This window comes from Ammospiza nelsoni, chromosome 14 (genome assembly GCF_027579445.1).
Source record: "Ammospiza nelsoni isolate bAmmNel1 chromosome 14, bAmmNel1.pri, whole genome shotgun sequence".
NCBI lineage: Eukaryota > Metazoa > Chordata > Aves > Passeriformes > Passerellidae > Ammospiza > Ammospiza nelsoni.
Genome location: NC_080646.1, coordinates 2243277 through 2261976, shown reverse-complemented (window position 1 = coordinate 2261976; position 18700 = coordinate 2243277). Strand labels below are relative to the sequence as shown.

Here is an 18700-nt window from a genome sequence, read left to right as displayed (position 1 = left end):
ATCCACTTGTCATTATATGATGGGTGGTGGCTGACTGCTTAACAGGTCTGACTTCACTGAGTCCTGCCAGCTTTGGTTTGTAAGGGTGCTGCTCCTCCTTCCAGGTCACCTGTGACCTCCAGGTGTGATCAGAAGAAGAAACACAAGGCACAGCTCAGTGCAGGAGAGTTCTTGATGAAGGAGCCTTTTCCAGGCTCGTTTGCCCTTAGAAGTCATGAGCTACAGCAGCTCAGAAACTGTGGATTTGTCTGCCTGGTGTCATAAAGGAGCATTTCTACCTGCCTTGCTTCTGCCAGCTATGGGAAATCTTACTTCTCTGGCACAAGGGCCCTCTGAATCCCGGAGCACAGTCACAGGTCCCATCCTCAGGGGAGCAGGATCCCCCGTTCTCACAGCTGCAGGAGATGGAGCAGTTGGGTCCCCAGCGGCCCTGGCTGCAGATGTTGTCACAGTGGATGCCTGAGGACACAAAGCCACACGTTAGGCTTCCCACAACTCTCACTCTGCTCATTGATCAAAGAAATGCTTGGTTGGACTGATGCCTCACAGTCCCCAGAGGGATCTGGGAAGGAAACAGCTCCTCTTTTATCTGCTTAATAAAGTGAAAATTAAGAAAATGCCAGAGAGGTGAATTCTGTAGGTGTCGGTGGGAGCCTGTTCAGTCCTCAGCACCATTAAAGAAACTCTGCATGTCATCCAAGAGATGAAGGTCAGGAATTGCTTTAAAGTCACAAAATAGCTCAAATAACTGGTCTGGAAATAGGCAGTTGATTGAAGCCTGATTACTTACCTGTTGTGAATTGGACAACCATAAAAAGAAAAATCAGGACTTTGCAAAAACATGTTCAGTATTTGGATTCTTGAACACAAGTAAATTAAACTCTATTTTGTGTTCTGTTCCCCTTCTGGCTTAAACCCCTGTGCTCTGGTGTTTTGTGCACATACCCCACAGCTACCCAGAACTCCCCAGTTCTGTGTGAATGAACTGAGTTCTGATCCAGCAAGTGGCCATATGTGAGCACAGGCTGAGCATTTGCATGTTAAATGGAGACTGAGAGCTGCCAATCCAGCTCCCAGTGCTCCCCAGGGTGCTTGTTTGATATTTACTATTGTGAGGAGCAAAGCTTGGAAACACTGAAAGGAGCACACAGCCAGGAAACTTAACACAAGGCTTCTGGCATGGTTTCAAGTGGCTTTGTTTAAACTGGTGACTTTTAAAAACAACCTTGTGCCACGGCTTGTCACATGTAAATGTAATTGAAGGAGCTTATCCTGCACACTGGGTCTGAGAAGCTCTCACTCCACTGGAATAAGGCAGTACCAATACCCACAATTAGTGGGGCTATTTGCATGATCAAGGGCTCCTTGGATGGGTTTGCAGAATCATGAACTAAGAGGGACAGTGAGCAGAGCCAGCTGCAGGGAGTGGCACTGGCAGGAGCATCTAAAACCAGCAGAAATGGATCAGAGACTGGCTTGGAAATTTTTCTTAGAACATGACCCCAGTGGGAGCCCAGGTCTGAGATTGGGGGGTACCCACACACCCCAGCTGGGCTTCAACACCAACCTCAGATGTTCTTTACTATCCCTGACCTGAGATGTTCTTCTCCATCCCTCACCTGAGATGTTCTTCACCATCCCCAGCCCGAGAAGCTCTTTACTGTCCTTCACCTGAGATGTTCTTTATCACCTGTGCCCATGTCCCACTGCTCAATGGGATCACAGCAGCCCAGGGGTTGGATTAGTGCAGCTCTCTGCAGAAACACAATCCCAACCATTCCCTCCACCTCTGATAACTTCATCTGGATGCTGGAGGTAATGCACTGCATTTGGGGAGCTGTGATCTGTACGGTCACCAAATTCTGAGCATTATTAAATCACCTGAAAGTCATTATAAATACACTTACAGTGCAGTTTCAAGTTGGTTTTATAAATCTCTGAAGTTAACACAGTAAGAAATACTGCAGAGCCAAAATTTCCCTTTTCTGAAGATTAATCATACAATTATAATGTCCCTTCCTAGAAAATCTTAACCATGTCTGGCAAAAGCACAGTTTGAAATGTGATTTCTAGTAATACATGATCTTAGCTTTATTTATAAAGAGGCATGGACCATTCTGTACAACTTAATAAAAACCACATTAAAATACAGTAAAGACTTAATACAAGCTCAATTCCTTCATATCCAAGTAAATAAATCTGAAAAAAGGGACTGTGAAAAGAGACAAGGAACATTTGTATTAGTAAAATCAAGAAAAAACATTATTTTAAGAAATTATTTTAAAGTCTTCCCTGCTCCCTTTGAAATCAAATATATACTTGAATTACTTAAACAAGTGCTTTGTGTGTGCATTTATGTCCTTTATCCACAGTGCTCTGTAATTAAAAAGTCAGAAAATGAATTGTAAATAAATAAACAAATAAATAAATGTGTTTTGTATTTATGATCATTTATAGCCTTGAGTCTCAGTGTGAGTTCCCTGAACTGAAATTCAGACACAAACACAGAAAAATGTGCATTTTTCCTCCCAACTGCAGCATTAAAATTACAATTCTGTCATTGTGGATGGTCTATTTATAAATAGGGACAATTAAACAGCAATATTTCTTGTCTCTTTTGACAAAGTTTGGGGAAGAATGACAGTGACTCTTCTTGTGGAAGGTACCTGAATTTGAATGCCAGGGCTGTTCCTGCAGCAGAAAGCCCTTGCTTTGGTAATGAGTAATGAGGGATGTCTTCCCTCTGCTAACGAAGGCAATGAGTCATGGTGGAGCTGATTGTTGTAGCAAAAGGGAAAGGAGAAAAGGAAACCTTCCAGGAGCCACTGGCACCCATTCCAGCCCTTCTCTATTTGTCCATTTCCAGAAGACAACCGAGATGGTGCCGCAATCAAGTTTTATTACTTTTTATTATCCAAGTTAATTTTCACGGAAGACTTCATTTTTGAAGGCTCCTACATGCATTGAATTGCAAATATAAATGAGAAGTTAAAATTGCATCTGGACATGCAAGTCTTATGGAATTGTGCTGGAAAAAGCACCTTAATTTTACAATTCCCTAACCTGACAGCGTGTGAAGGGGGAGTCCATCCCTCCCAGCTACTTTACAGTCAGAGTCAGTGAAGCAGCAAGATTCTGTAATGTAAAACTTTAATATTTATTTAGGAACTTGCTGATGAACATTTCTGATAAGCAATTAGTTTTCAATTTCCAGAACTACAAGAAGTGCTGAAGTTGACACACCTCTGTACTAGCTCGTGTTACAAGCACAGATTCCTAATTTATGAACAAAGTCCTGGTTTCACATGCATGGTGTAGAAATTAGAAAGACAACTATCAGAAGTCCTTGAAGCTGCAGGAAGCATTTCCATACATAAACTCTACTGCCTGGATACCAGGGAATTATCTGCCAGCCCGAGGCCGTGGTTCACAATTGCTGACACTGGTATAAAATTACACTTCCAAGACCTTTTTAAACAATGTTCTGGGGGTGAATTGTAAATGAAATCCACAAAACTTATAAAACTGTAGTTACCCACTGGACATGGGTAAAAGATCTGCACTTCTGCAGAAAGGCAGAGCCCAGGTAAGAGCAGAGCCCACTGTGCCTTTAATTCAGTCTGTGAAACAGCAGCCACCAACTCCCCATGGCCCAGCAGGGATTTGGGGTATTGGATTCCTGCAAGCACTGGCTGCTTTCCAGTGGGATTCCCTCTGGACTGCTCTGTACATTTAGCTGACAGTCCCAGGAGTGCCTTCACTCCCTTCTCCCCACACCAACCTCCTTTGCACACATGGTGGGGAGGAAAACCAGCCCTGAGGGCCTGAATTACAGTGGAAAACACAAACTGGGCTCAACTCAGCCCACCAGAGCAGTGACAACTGCACTGTTCCAAGGGAAAATCACACAGGAGAGCTGCCCCAAACTCCTGCCCCTCCAGGACAATTTCCTACCAAGTGTCCAAGCAGCTGCTGGCTGGGACATGGGGAATATCTGGGGTAACTCAGCCCAGGCTTCCCAAAGGTGAAACCATTTAGCTGGGCAGGGATCTTCCAACACAGAGCTGCAGACAATACTGATAAAGGAAAGCAGCAGCGAGAGAGGTAGAGGAGGAAGAGAATCCCAGAAGCTCAGAATGGTTTGGGTCAGAAGAGACCATAAAGCTCATCTTGTCCCACCCCCTGCCATGGGCAGGGACACCTTCCACTGCCCCAGGCTGCTCCAAGCCCTGTCCAGCCTGGCCTTGGGCACTGCCAGGGATCCAGGGGCAGCCCCAGATGCTCTGGGCACCTGTGCCAGGGCCTGCCCATCCTCCCAGGGAAGGATTTCTTCCCAATATCCCATCTAACCCTGCCCTCTGCACTGGGAAGCTGTTGATAGAAACCTGTGTCTGTCTTACATGGAGCAGTTTCAAGTTTGACCAGATGAAGTCAGTCCTTGTATTCAAATTTACAAATCAACTGTGATGGATTGATCCAACATCCATATAAGCATCAGGAAAAGGAGCAAGAAAAAGAAGAGGAAAAAACCCCCAAGCCATACAACTGGGATGTGAGGCATCTCTTGAAGAGCTCCTTCACAGGCTGCTTCTGTTAATAATCTTCAGTGGCTTCAAGTTTGTCAAAGTGATGCAGATTTAGTGCTGCCCATAACTACATCATGCTGAAGGACTTTGGAGGGTAAAATTCCTGAAAGCCAGACATAAGCAGAACTCCCTTTTTTCCCTCTCCAGCTTCTGCAATTGCGCTCGTGCTTGGAGATTACGTCTCTGGCTCTTAATAAAGCTGCCATTGTTTCTCTGCTGTGTCTCTGGATAGTTGGAAACTAATACTCCAAACACAATAAAAGAGCAAAAATGGACGGAATAAATGAGAACCAGTGGCCTGGTTTTGACCACTGCTATCCCCCTGACAGTAGCCTCTGCAGCAGTGCCCAGCATCTAATTATTTTTCAGGGATGTAGGAATGTGATAAATTACAGGATGTAGTTCCCTCCCCCCACATACTTTAATTTTACATCTACAAGCATATAACTGTAATTATTTCTCTGAATAAGGTCTTCAGCTTTTTTTTCCCCTCAATAGTCCCAATCTAAAGACAGATGCAACATCAATTAGGAATGACAGGAATGATTTCAGCAGACATTTGAATCCAACACAAACATTGTGCTCTCCTCCACCTGTCTTTCAACATGACATGAAGTCATAATAATCTCTTATTTCTGGCATTTGAATAGCTTTGGAAAGAGCTGCTTTTTATGCAAAAATAGGCACAGGATTTATGCAGGCAATGCTGTGGAGGTCTGAGGTTTGGTGAGTCACGCTTGGCTCTGATGTGGAATGCTGGTGGCTCTGGCAGGATGGATCCCGAGCTGGCTGGTACCTGCTGACAGTGCCCCCCCCAGCACACACCTCCAGCTGATGCTGCAGGGCTGGCTGGGTGGGAGGGGTGGCCAGGGGCCAGCAGGGAGCTGAGGGTACTGGCAGCAGGTGTGGGAATGCCTCAGTGGGCCTGACCCCTGGGCACACCCTCCCTCTGGTCTCTGTCCCCCTGCAGGGATCCCACTGGCAGCTCCCCCACCCGGCCCAGGGGCAGAGCCAGAGGCCACCCAGGTCACCCTGAATCCTGCCTTGGCCTCCTGGTTTGTACTTGTATTTCTGATAATGACTTCTATAATCACACACTCATGTTTTCTTTAACCTTATTCTCTTGTCTTTTCCTGATACTGTCATTGCTGTTACACTTCTGTTGTCCCTATAAATCCCATTTAAATTGTGTTTGAGGTTAGCTCCATGTGCTTTCCTAAGCAGGGACTCTTCTGCTGCTTCAGTCTCTAAGAGGTAAAAGACAATTCACTGAGAGCACAAGGAAGAACTGTCCAAGCTGTGGATCAGCTGCTCAGAGGGGCCATCACAGAGCACAAACAAGACTTCACAAAGAATTCTTGATGCTTTTCCATCACTTTTTGCATCTTTGTATTTTTTCCTACCTGAGGCAAACCCTGAAGTATTTGACTCAGAGCCAGTCAGAAGCACCACAGCACAATTCCTGACAGCTCAGCATTTAAGAATGCTGAAGAATGAGAAAATCAGTGTGGGGAGGGCAGCAGATAGAAGAAAACATAAAGGGATCTCTCATAAAATTAAATGGAAACATTAAGAATTGATGGCTGCTCATCTAGTCTGCAAATAAACTATTTTTGTTTTTATATAGTGAAACTAAGCAGAGAACAGCAGCCACACTCACATTTTCTATGAACTTCTGGGGTGTTCTCAAATGCTTTTTTTCACTGATTTTTTTTCCAAATTGGTGCCATGGAGCCCTTCCTTCTCTTGCTGAGCATCATTCACCAGTGGATTCAGAGGGGCAACTCCTGAGTGTGATAGCCCATCATTCTAAATGAAAGCTCCATGATCTGGTCCTAAATAATGAAGAATAAGCCCTTCCCTGAAGCCAGTGAAAAATTCTACATTGTCCCTTCTCTCATCTGTGCAGAGGCGATTTATGCCCCCATTAATGGAAGTGTTTTCCTGCAAGTAATACACTTAGAGCCTAATGCACCTCTGTGGAGCTCTAATCCTACCCCTAGTTTTAATTATCTAGAGAAATCTCTAAGTATGAATCACCCAACCCGGGGAATTTATGCAATAAAAGCTTTAGAGGCAAGAGACCTACCTCACAAGAAATGAGGTAAGTCAAGATGTTTGCTGAAGTAAAGGATGATGTGGTTCCCTTTGCTCAGGGATTCTCCAGGGTGCACTCTTGCAGGGGAAGAGCTGCTCTGAGCAGGCAGGGCACACCTGCAGAAAATGGGGCTGAAAGGAGTCAAGCCCTACACAGCCCTGCTTCATCTGCAGAGCTTTCCTAATTCTCAAATGCTGGGAACAGCTTCAGGCCAGGAGGGAAGAGAAAGCTGGGGAAGATCTGAGCAGACCATCAGCAGGCAAACAGGAGGAACTGGTAACTGGGAAAAGCTGGAAATTTCCTGCTGGAAATGTTCAACCTCCTGAACTAAACCATGAGTGGAGAACAGCTGAGCAAGAGCTGGGGCATAACCAAAGCCTTTTGTGGTCAATGATGTTGAAATTCCACCCGTTCTCCTTGGTGTGGGAGGGGAAGGAAGATGGTTACAACATTTTTCACTGCAAACTCTTCCATTAATGACATAATGTATCATAGAATTGTGGATGGTTCAGGCTGGAAGGGACATTAAAGCTCATCCCATTCCCACCCCATGGCCATGGCTGGGACACCTTCCCCTTTCCCAGGCTGCTCCAAGCCCCATCCAGCCTGGCCTGGGACATTCCAGGGATCCAGGGACAGCCCCAGCTGCTCTGGGCATCTGCGCCAGGGCCTCACCCTCACAGGGAAGGCAGCATAAAGAATATTTCTGCTTTTTCTACTATCCAATCCAACCCTACTCTCTGGCAGTGTGAAGCCACTCCCCCCTGACCTGTCACTACCTGCTCCTGTAAATAGTCTCTCTCCACTATATAAATATATAAATATACACACACCTCATTTGAGCTTGCAGGCTGTTTTCTGAGCACTCTTCCCTCTCCTCCTTTCGCACCCAGCACGCCAACAGCCAGGATTTAGTCAGCTGAAATGTGCACAAATAATTTTCCCCACTTCTCGCCCACATTTATTTATAGGTGACTATTGTACACACAGCCAGGCTTATATATAGAATGTCTCTGCATGAAAATGGAAAAGGGTTGGGTACCTCAAACGTCAAGTCTCATGTTGCTAGAGCCCATTAAATTAGCATCTCCCACGATGCCATCCAAGCTCTATCTTCTCTCAGAAATTTAAAAGCTGTCCTTTATTAAGCAACATTAAACCCAAAAATAAAAACAAAGATAAACACACTTGTGTATCTTCTGTTTATAAGATTATTACTGCAATGATTTGCATGCATGTTGAAGTTTAGCAGTAGCCTTACTGCAGCTGCTAATTATAGTCTGAGGGTCTGATCCAACTCCCACTGAAGGAGTGGCAAAAATCCAACTGATTTCACCAAAGGTGAAATAGATACAAAATCTGTCACAGGACAAACACAACTAAACCTCACTCAGATGAAAATCAGGAACCCCCCAGACACCTGCCAAGGAAGGCACAGACATAATTAATGTCAGGACATCAATGAAATCTTTGATATAACTTCAGAATTAATATTTTTGAAAATTAGCCCTATATCAGCAGGAACCATCCTTAAAGGTTCCTGTCAAAGAGAGAATTTTTAAGCATGGCCTGACATTAAAATCTTATCAACTCACTTGAAATTAAGTCAATGAAAAATTAAAGCTAATTTCTAATAAGCTTATCTTACATTCATAGACTAAAGGGCACTTGTCGAATCCAGAGAGTAAGCACACCTTTCATATGGAAAAGATTTTCACACTGGAAAGGCAGAGGCCAGGAGAGAGGCTGAAATGCACCATTTTAGACTGACTCTAGAAATTTCTAGTTTTCCTGTCCATTTAAAGCTAATGTAAGGATACAGAATAATCACAGAAATAAATTATTAATTTAAAAATCTGGGATAAGACTGCCAGAAGTGATAAATGCAAAATACGATGTAGATAATGGGACTAGACATCTAGAAAATGCATGTTTAATAGGAACTTACTATTGCTCCATTCTGGTATTTTAGGCTCTGTCTTACAAACCAATGGTACGAAACAATCTGATGGGAAAAAAAAGTCAACCCATGACATTGTGAATTCTAAACCACTCTGGATCTTTAGCTAAAAAGCTGCAGGGGCATGAAACAAGTCCTAGATTTTTTTCCCTGGTTTGAAATAGGCATGGAAAACCAGCTCCCAGTTTTATCATTACATAGGTGATGTTGATCTACTAATGACAAGAGAATTATTTAGGCTTCAACCCAGTACAGCTGAGGACAGGATCTGGCCCTAAGATTATAAATTGGATACAGCTGCAATGAAAGAAAATCATATTAGTACAAACAAAATGCATTTTATGGAAAGGGTGGTTTTTTTCCTTCAAGGATTTTTCACCTCCTTGCAAAGAACTAGAGAAAGTGAAGTTAAAAATACCTTAGAGCTCCCGTCAAAGTGGTCAGTGCTCCTTTAAAATTCAAAAAGGCTTTCCCTTGAGTAACAGGCTTATCAGTTTTCCTGAATTAATGTGTCCACAGGAGGCAAGAAACATGTTTCTGTGTTTGAGTGACAGTGCAGATGTCACTGCCAGCCTGCAAATGTTCCCAGCCCTGCAGCCTGGTCCCTTGGAGCTGCCCTGGGCTGTGACCAGCAGCACATCCCAGCCCACAGGTGGGAATCCTGCAGCTCCAGAGTCCCACAGCCTCTGTGCTGGGGCTGGGCACGAGCAGAGACCATCAGGGGCTGTGTTCTGGCACTGTGGGAAGGTTACTGAGCTTGTAAAAGATACTGAAATGAGTATTTTGATTTCCACAGCAAAGAGGGAGGCAGCTCTCATGAGCCAGGAATGAAGCCTGAAGGTGTAAAGCACCAAGGTAATAAGATGTTTGTTCCTCAGCAGCATGCATCATTTGCATATCTGTGTTTGCCATCTTGATTAATTAAGGAAAATCTATATGGGCTTCTTTTATGATTAACTATGGGATGCACACTTTTATGTTCTCCATCTCATATCTACAGCACCAGGCTAATTTTCCCCACACATCTTTGGGATGTTAAAATATAGTGAATAAACTTTGGCTTTGGGTACTGAGAGAAGCCTCTGGGTGCCCCAGCTCAGTGGGGAGCTGAGATACCATCACCACAGCAGCTCTGCAAATCCAGAGCATCACACAAGAAAAAAGGCAGAACAAGATGCAGATAAGACAGCATTTCAGATTAAAGGAATTGAGATAAACAGGATTTTAACTGACCTTAGCATTTAGAGGAGTGGAATCTATCCCCCTGCAGATCACTTCCCATTTAAAGCCAGTGTAAGAGCTGAAAGTGTAACAAGGCACACAGTGCCACAATTAACCTGGAGCAATTGGCTCATCCCAGGCAGGAGCAGAGCTCAGCATGATGAGCAGCCAGGCCCGTGGCTCTGCTTCTGGGATCAGCCTAGGACTGGGAAAACGGATGGACTTGGGTCTTGGGGGCAGGACAGGCAATGCCTGGGTCTGCCTCCCCAGGGAGCCTCACCTGGCTCTGGTCAAGCACCTCCAGAAATCAGAGGCCAGGCCAGCAGCTCTAATGTAATTATTGAGGGATTACTGAGGGAAGCAGCTAAAGGCTACAGTTTCAGCCAGCTGGAATCTGTAAGGAAGCCATTTCTGGTACAAAACCTGCTGCCAGCAGCTGCCTGAGGTGGGACCAAGCTGAGGGGTTTGAAGCTCATCCTGCATCCCACAGGGGATGCAGCTGGCGCTGTCATCTCCAGAGCCTCAGCATTACACTGCCACAGCAGCACTGCCATCCTGCTCACCCAGCAAGGCCACCAGGGCAGCTGCTCCTTTCCTGTCCACTTTGAGATTAGAGAGTAATTGAGAGGAGCCTAACTGAAATGTATAACCTTGTCACTTGAGCACCCAGGAGAGGAGGTTGCACCTGGGACAGATGAGATTCATCCTGCTTCCCCAGGACCTGTTTGTTGCAAAGGACTTCCAGGAGCTGCTCTACCATGCAGCATTTCTGTGTGTCCATTCCCTCTGTGGAGTCAGTGTGTGCAGGACCCCTAATTAACCAAATGTAATTAGCACTGAGCATTTTCATTTCAACCTGAGTGTACATAAAGTAACACCTCTTCCACAAACGTCTGGTGTGTTGGGAGCTCTGGGGGATCTGTGGACACACAGAGCTGCAAGCACAGAAGGGTCTGTACCTGAATGCACAGCAAAGGTGGGGAAAGAGAGCCTTATTAATCCTGAAAAAACAGCCTGAACAATCAAGACTCGGTCCTCTGAGAGCAAGACCTTTCCTTTTTAACCCAGCACTAGATGTGAGCACTTCTGGTTTGGATTTCCAGGGCACTGTTTGTATACATGAAGTTACACATGTCCAACCTGGAGAACTCCTTCCAGTGCAAGGCTGAGCCCTCAGTGTCACTGCATCCCACATTTCCTTCCTGTGGAGGGAAATTCAGCTCTGCATGGCATCAGCAGGTCACAGATCTGATTTTGCCCAACATTTCAACAAGTTTCACTTTGTTTTTACCACGAGAGCATTTTGCCAATGTAGTTTTGGGCTTCTGTTCTTGCTGAGCTCTCTCCAAAGCCATTGGTGGCACCAGGTGCCACTTGGCTAGGATTGGCAGCAGGGACACCAGGTACAAGTGTCCCCAGAGCTGATCCAGGCCCTGCCTCTGGCTGCACAGGTGCATTTCCCACAGAGCTGCAGGGAGGGGATGTGCAGATTGCTGCCTCTGTGCTTATTTATGCTCCCAGCTGGTTTGCACAGCTTTGTGAGCTCCTGCCTGAGATGTGGAGATCTCTTCATCATCTTCCCATCTGCCAGGGACACTCAGCTCCTGAAAATTACCTTCCCCCAGCTGGTATCCACAGAAGGTCATTGTCCTGAATAATAGTCTTGGGTGGCAGTCATGACAGAATAAAAGGATGGTAGAGTGCTATTACCTTGCATTGTGTGCTGCTCTGGACATGACTTTTTCCTTCTTTTGCCAGTCCTCCTCCATGCTCTTACCATCTATCAGTCCCCGAAGGTTTATATCAGTAACATCTTGAAACCACTTTAAAGAAAATGGGTTCAATCTTCCCCTTGATCTTTACATAAAACACAGACATCAAGAGGGAGTCCCAGGTCTGGGATGAACACACAGAATATGCTGTTTCAGATGAAGTTTGTGGCTATTAGGATCAGAAAGCCACGTGAATTCTCTGTTTGGTGTGAGTGGGCAGGAGAACCTTCAGAAGTTCCGTGATCCTGAACTTTTCTGATATTTTTCAGGCCATGCCTAATTAGTACCAAAATCAGAAAGCAAAAATTTCAGCTTGAATTATTTATCACCTCATATTAATAAAATGCACCGCAATACACATCATGGCCCAGTTCACAACAACTGCAGATAAGATTAATCTTTCACTGATGCCATACTCCTTAATATGAAAATATAATTATCTAGCTGAAATGTTTCTTAAATGACATACTTTCAAACTGGTAGGAGCAGAATTTATCCTTGTGTCTGGTGCCAAGCCAAGTGGAAAAAACATTGGAACAGAATTGACAAAACACATGTTGGTTCTGTCTATCAACATTTCCACCTTACAGAGCCCTGTCACTGTTCAACTTCAACCTGGTCTCAAATAGGGATATAATATTTTCCTTCCTGAAATGTGATCCTGAGGAGAATTCCAGAACTGCAGGAGCACACTGAGAGATAAAGTGCTTGGGCTGCAGCAAACCCCCTCCAAGTTAATATACACTTACCTTGCCCAATATGGAAATTAAAAGAAGGACATCAGAAATTATTCTTACCTTTAAATTACTAGTATCTGCATTTAATGTCCATTTATAGGTGTGCATGGCGTAAGCACAAAGTATTTGCTGCAAATGCCTTTGAGAAAAAGCCACACCTTCAGTCTGCATTGTCTGCAAAGGTCAGCCCCTGCAGTTTCCTCTGGAATGCTACATCCAGAAGATGTGTAATAAACTTTTAGAGTAGGTGTATATAAATATCTCTCTTCAAATTACTCTACTTTTAAAAGCCATTTTTTCCCTTGACGAAGCTCACAGTGACTACAGGAAAATCTAGCAGCTGTTTCTTTGCTGATCATCAATAATGAACAGTAGAGTTTTAAAGCCTGATAGATGGATATATTGATGGCAAGGAGGTTCAGAGAAAGATAAATGCTGCCCAGCCAGTGAGGAAGGCAAGAGAATGAAGGAGGGGATGCAAGTGAGCTTATAAAATGGATTTTCTTGGGGGAAAAACATCCATTTCAGGGTTACATGCCCAATATCTTAGAAAAGTAGTTTTGCTGTACACAATATGTAGAACTTAGTATTTTTACATTTTATTTAATTCTTTAAAGATTATTTCCATTGTATGTTTTAGGCATAATTTCATTGCTTTTGCTTTGTGCTCCTGGGAGCTGGGCTGCTGTGGGATATCCTCTCCATCAGAAACAGAAGGTGTGTGTTGGTTTAAGGCATAAATCAATGGGAAAGGTGACACTATCCCAAATGCTGGCTGCCTGATCAGCCTGCCTTGCTCCATGCATCCTCTCAACTTGTACTTGTTTGAAAAACAATTAAATTTTCCAAATGACTTGCTGTTAATATAAATGCATTTTGACTGTCAGTGCCACTGGTGGTTCTGCAGTATATGGAACATAACTTTATTTCCACCCAGAGCCTCAACAGAGAGCAGAGAGAGATTAACCAGCATTTTAGGCAGCAAAGTGTGAAATGGTTGGGTCAATAACTTGCCCCCTACTGCTGTCAAAAGCTGGAAAGAGAACATCAGTGTGGAGTCAAGTGCAGGTCTAATTGTGCTGAGAACTCCAGCCTGGACTCTCCAACTTCACTGAATATTCCTCTCTGTTGCTGTGTAATCACAAAAGCTCGGTCAAACCAGCATTAATCTGCTCTCTGCAACTACCCTGTGACAAGAACCATTGGAAAATGGGAAAATGCAGAGTTTTGTATGTTGGAGCAGCTGTAATGACTCATCAGAAATGCCCTGTCTGCTTTCCAGGTATGATGGTCCTGGGATTCACCATCCACAACTGCACCCCTGTGGAAAGGGCAGTTCAAGGAGAAAAACTCTGCAGGATTATGGATGATCTGCATCCCTCCTGAGGATGCTTTTACAGAAGGCTAACATCTGGCTGCAGGTTTGGAGCCATCTTCAACTCATCTGAACACAAATTTAATGAATGCCAATTATTGTCACCATCACGAGTGATTTAAATACGGGCAAGTTCAGCTGATCTTGTCTCAATCTATTATTTAGAATTTTGCAGTCACAAGTCCAGGGCTATAACTGATGTGATAGCAAAGCAAACCAAGCCAACCCAACCCCCCAAACCCCCAAATGAACCAAAGCCCCAAGGGAGTTGCTGGATTACCTGTCCAGCCTGCAAGGCAGCAGCAGTAGCCGGTGACAGGGTCACACCCGTCCGCGTGGTTGCAGTCACAACGCTCACTGCAATTAAGGCCATATGTTCCATCCTTCAAGAACAGAAATAAAAACCCTCTCAGTGATCAGCTTTTTGTTCTGAAATGTGCAAAATCATCTATCATGTCCCTCTTAATGCTGAGTTGCATTTTTTAAATTAACATACAGAGAAGACAGAAACTCAGTGCCTAATGTCTCTATACAGAACCAAATGAGGAATCACTTTAAAAAATGACATTCAAGAAACTGCAGATAACACAGCAATAGCTCTGATAAAATACAATGCAAAGTATAATACATCCAGTTGACTGCTAGAACCCCAATCTGTTATTTACACTTGATTTCCTCAGACATCACAGACAAATTGAGCTCCTCCCCTGCTCTCTGTTCAGCAGAGCTATGGGGACTGTGATTTAAGGGGGTGGAAAACCACCCCAAATTGTGATTTGCACTCACAGGACAAGGCTGGTCACAGAACTCCCCCTGCCATCCTGGGGAGCAGAGGCAGAAGCCATCAGCTGGCCTGCAGGACGCTCCATTGCTGCAGGAACACGTCTGGTTACAGTTCAGCCCCCAGCTTCCACTTGAGCAGGGAATAGAGCAATCCACTCCTTGCCACCCTAAGGAAACAGGGGAGAAACAGCATCTGGGATGTTTTCATGAAAACAGAGGGACAGGCAGCTGGCAAGCTGCAGCTCTTTGCTTCTAGGACCAGTTTCTTGGTGTACATTAGGACTAACTTGGGGTCAAAGACTGACCCTTTCACTATGACCTCCCAGCTCCATCTCCCAGCATCCCTACACACAGATGGAGGTATCACAGCCTTGGCTGTAACCAGATTTAGGTTTCTGATGCCTTTCTGGGAACTGCTGGGACAGTCCCTCTCTGTCAGGCTGGAGACCTTCTGACCTACAGGACTGCAAGAACTTTCCATGTGATGCTGCCTGTTTCTTACCTTTTTTTTTTTCTTTCTTTTTTTTTTTTCCTTTCTTTTTTTTTTTTTTTTTTTTTTTTGAGAATGCTATTTAATATAAAGCAGCTATTGCACCTAAAATAAGACCAGTGCCATCATTTCTAGCCATTAAGGCTCAAATTTTAACTACCAGGAGCACAATGACTTTCATTACACTGCAGCTCTGTGTCATGGAGTTGAGCAGTAACTCATGGTTTATACACCCTCATTAAATGGGGTTCTACAGTGATCCATTAATTCATGTTTGAAATGCCAGATTTTATGGTTATTTGCCTCACTTCTGTTTTAGGGCCTATGTATGTCATACAGGCATAGCTCATGTTGGGATTTTGGGGGAACAGAAGAGCTGCTGTGCCATGAAGCAGTGGAGGAATTCTCAGGTGGTCACTGGATCCATGGGATGTGCTCACCACCACATCCAGGAGGGAATTATGGACACGTGTGGCAAGAAAAGATGTCAGTCACCTTGGAGCAGGCAAGACTTCTTATTTCCCCAAATAAATGAGACCCACATCCTCAACCCTGTGTTAGCTCAGGTGACAGAGCACATCTGCACAAGGCTGGGGTGTCACCATGTCAGGGTACAGGAGGATGGCAGCAAGGGCAGAGAGCCAGGGCCCACCCCACAGTGCCCAAGGGTCTCATTCCTCTCCAGGGCAGCAGGAATGAGACCAGCCCAAGGTGGAGATGGGCAGGCAAGAGTCAGGAGCAGGCTGGTGGGGATGACCAAGGCCAGGCACAGCCCAGTGCCAGGGGCTGCAGGACACACAGGCAGCTCCTTCCACTCCTGTGCCCAGTGGCTTTGGAATCTGGGAGAAACAGGGCAGCAAAGGCCTAAAAACCCAGCAGCCAGAGGATTGTTCTGCATTTCCCCTGGAGAGGAGCAGTGTTTCTGCCCCCACACCCAGTTCTGTGACATGCTTCTGCAGCAGAGCAGGGAAGTCTGGCCCCTGCTCAGGGCAGAGACTGGACTTGCAGCCCTGTTGAGCTGGGATGCCTGGGAGAATAAGAAAATGGTGAAGTTCCTGACTGCACAGCTGTGCCACTTTCAAAGGGACAGGCACTGATGGCAGGGAGCTGTTAGATGTGAATTTTGTTTACCTTCTTTGCAGTAGCACAGCCCATCCACAGGGGAACAAGTGCCATCGTTCTTGCAGTTACAGACCGAGGAGCAGTTGGTGCCGTAGGTCCCTGCCATGCAGGGAATGGTGCAGTCATCTCCCTGCAACCCACAAAAGTCAGAGTCAGCTGAAGAGATCTGGCATGCAGGAAATTCCCAGCTCGGCACAGGGAAGCTTTCTCTCTCTAACAGTGAGCAGAGTGTTGTGAGTTGATTGCTGAGCCTTCAGCACTTGAGCAGTCACCGCTGCTTCCCATGATTATGATGCAATTAGTGCTTTGATTGACTTGGAGGAAAGGGACAAGTTTCTGGCATTCATTCAGCAGGAGGTGGGGAAGTTACAAAAACAAACCTCCTAGAGCAGATGTTAGATCATTAAGCAAAACATCACTTACGAAGCACTAATCACAAAATATACAGTCTGAAACCGTGCAGAGATTGCTCTGCGGTTCTTGGAAAATATATTCTAAGAATAGGGTTGTTAAAAACCAAAAGGATCTCGTACATGCTCGTCTTCCACAGGTTGGCAGAGAGGAAAACGACATGGCAGGTGCATCAGAGCTTTTTGATGTGTAGCTGGTACCTGCATTTGTTTTCAATTAATTTGCATGAGATTGTGACTTTAGGAAGAAGGCAGACCAGGAGTGATGTGTGTGTCAGAGACAGGAGGCACACAGCAGAACACAGAAACGTGGGCTCTGTCCTCTTTCTGCTCCAGGTGTGGGCAAAGGGAGGGAAAGGAGAATAAATAATTGTATTTTACAGAAATACAGAATGCTCTAACACTACATTCTGGTGTGCTGTATGCACTGATCAGCTTGTGGTTGAAAGGAGAGACACAGTTCTTACTAATACTGTTCATCTGATACAACAAGGGAATTAAAATGTGAGCACAATAAGGTTTAAAGCAATTGTGGTTTAACCTCACTAATTGAGGTTTAAGCCTTAGTAAACTTACTGAGTCCCACAGCTGGGTCTACACATTAACATACACAAGGTATTTTGGCTTCCTTTTCCTCTGTGTGTAATCCTGACTTTCACATTGCAAATTAGCTCCTAAATTTACTACTTCAGTGAGTCAAACTTAAATAATTTAGTTCTATGCCAGGGAAAGTGAACCTACTACAAGTTAAAAGTAACTCCATTGCACGGTGTGACCTGTACCATAGCTCAGGGGAAAAGACATTGGTCAAAATGTATTTTTGCAGGTGAGAGGTTTCAGTGTTTGATAGGAGGATCCATTTATCAGGAGTGAAATGTGCACCATGTCAGCTTCCCTATGCTGTGACAAGTTCCTCCAGGAGCCTGTATATCACACAGCAGACACCCAGACAGCACAAGGAAATATGAACAGAGTTCTGAGCACCATAAACCCCCATCTGCTTTGCTGGAGAAGTTCTCCCTCACACCAGTGTGACTCATCCTATTTTAGACCTTTTAGAAAAAACTTTGTTGCAGGGGGAAGGAAAGGAAACAGTTAAAATATACTGCTCACAAGTAAATCCTGCAAGTCTCTGATTTTTGAGTGAAGGCACTGTTTGTAAAAGATGCTATCTTTGACCTTGGTGGAGTAAAACAAGTGTCCCTGCAAAGGCCTGGCAGGAAAAGATGCTGCCTTGACAGGCAGCAAATCCAAAGCAGGCTGCCCCTCATTACCCTGCCAGCATGCCTATGCAATGAGCTCCAGGAACCCGGGCTGGCAGAGGGGCATTCAGTCTCCACGCCTAATCAATCCTCTGCCTTTCTCCTGTGTGTGACAATTAGACAGCCAATTAGTGCCACTTAGGAACCCTTATCCTGTGTGAATGAAACTCCCAACTCATTTCATGTACTACACAGAACTGCTGGTACTGCTAATAATTTCTATGACAACTGACCTTATCTGGATTTGAACTAGTGATCCAGAAGGAAAAGAAAATTCCTTTGAAAAGGAAAGGGGAGCAGAGTGATGTGGAGTTAAAATACCCCTTAGGGAGTCACATTAACCAACCACAGAACCACAGAATCATCAGGGTTAGAGACTGAAGATCATCCAGCCCAACCATCAATCACTCCAAAACCACATCCCCACATCCTGACACCTCTAAAACACCATCTGGGCCAGGGCTGGAGGCAGCAGGAGGATTTCCAGTGTCTCAGCTGATGTTCTGTGACCACAGAGCAGCTGGTGTTGGGGGCAGTGCTCCCTGGCCAGGCACAGCTGCACTGGATTCACTGGTTTTCTGCAATCACTTTGGATTATCCCAAAGGAAAGGGGTACAGCTCCCTGAAAAGGGGTTGCAGTGAGGTGGGTGTCAGTCTCTTCTCCCAGGTAACAAGTGACAGGACAATAAGGTGAGGAAATGGCCTCAAGTTGCACCAAGGGAGGTTTAGATTGGATATTAGGGAAAATTTCTTCACAGGAAGGGCTGTCCAGCACTGGAACAGGCTGCCCAGGGAAGTGGTGGAATCACCATTCCTGCAATCTTAAAAAACATGTGGATGTGTCACTTGAGGACATGATTTGATGGTGAACACAGTGGTGGTTC

General features: G+C 45.0%; 1 protein-coding gene across 2 annotated transcripts in view; it reads right to left on the bottom strand.

The window, feature by feature from the left end:
• Positions 1–18700, bottom strand: part of MEGF11 (multiple EGF like domains 11) — a 189871-nt gene that overhangs the window by 36209 nt on the left and 134962 nt on the right. For both annotated transcript variants that reach the window (XM_059481906.1, XM_059481905.1), the window contains exons 10-13: positions 16154–16274; positions 14536–14699; positions 14030–14132; positions 313–459 (exon numbers count right to left, since the gene is read on the bottom strand). In XM_059481906.1, the coding sequence (XP_059337889.1) occupies positions 313–459; positions 14030–14132; positions 14536–14699; positions 16154–16274 (535 nt within the window). The remainder of the gene's footprint in view (positions 1–312; positions 460–14029; positions 14133–14535; positions 14700–16153; positions 16275–18700) is intronic.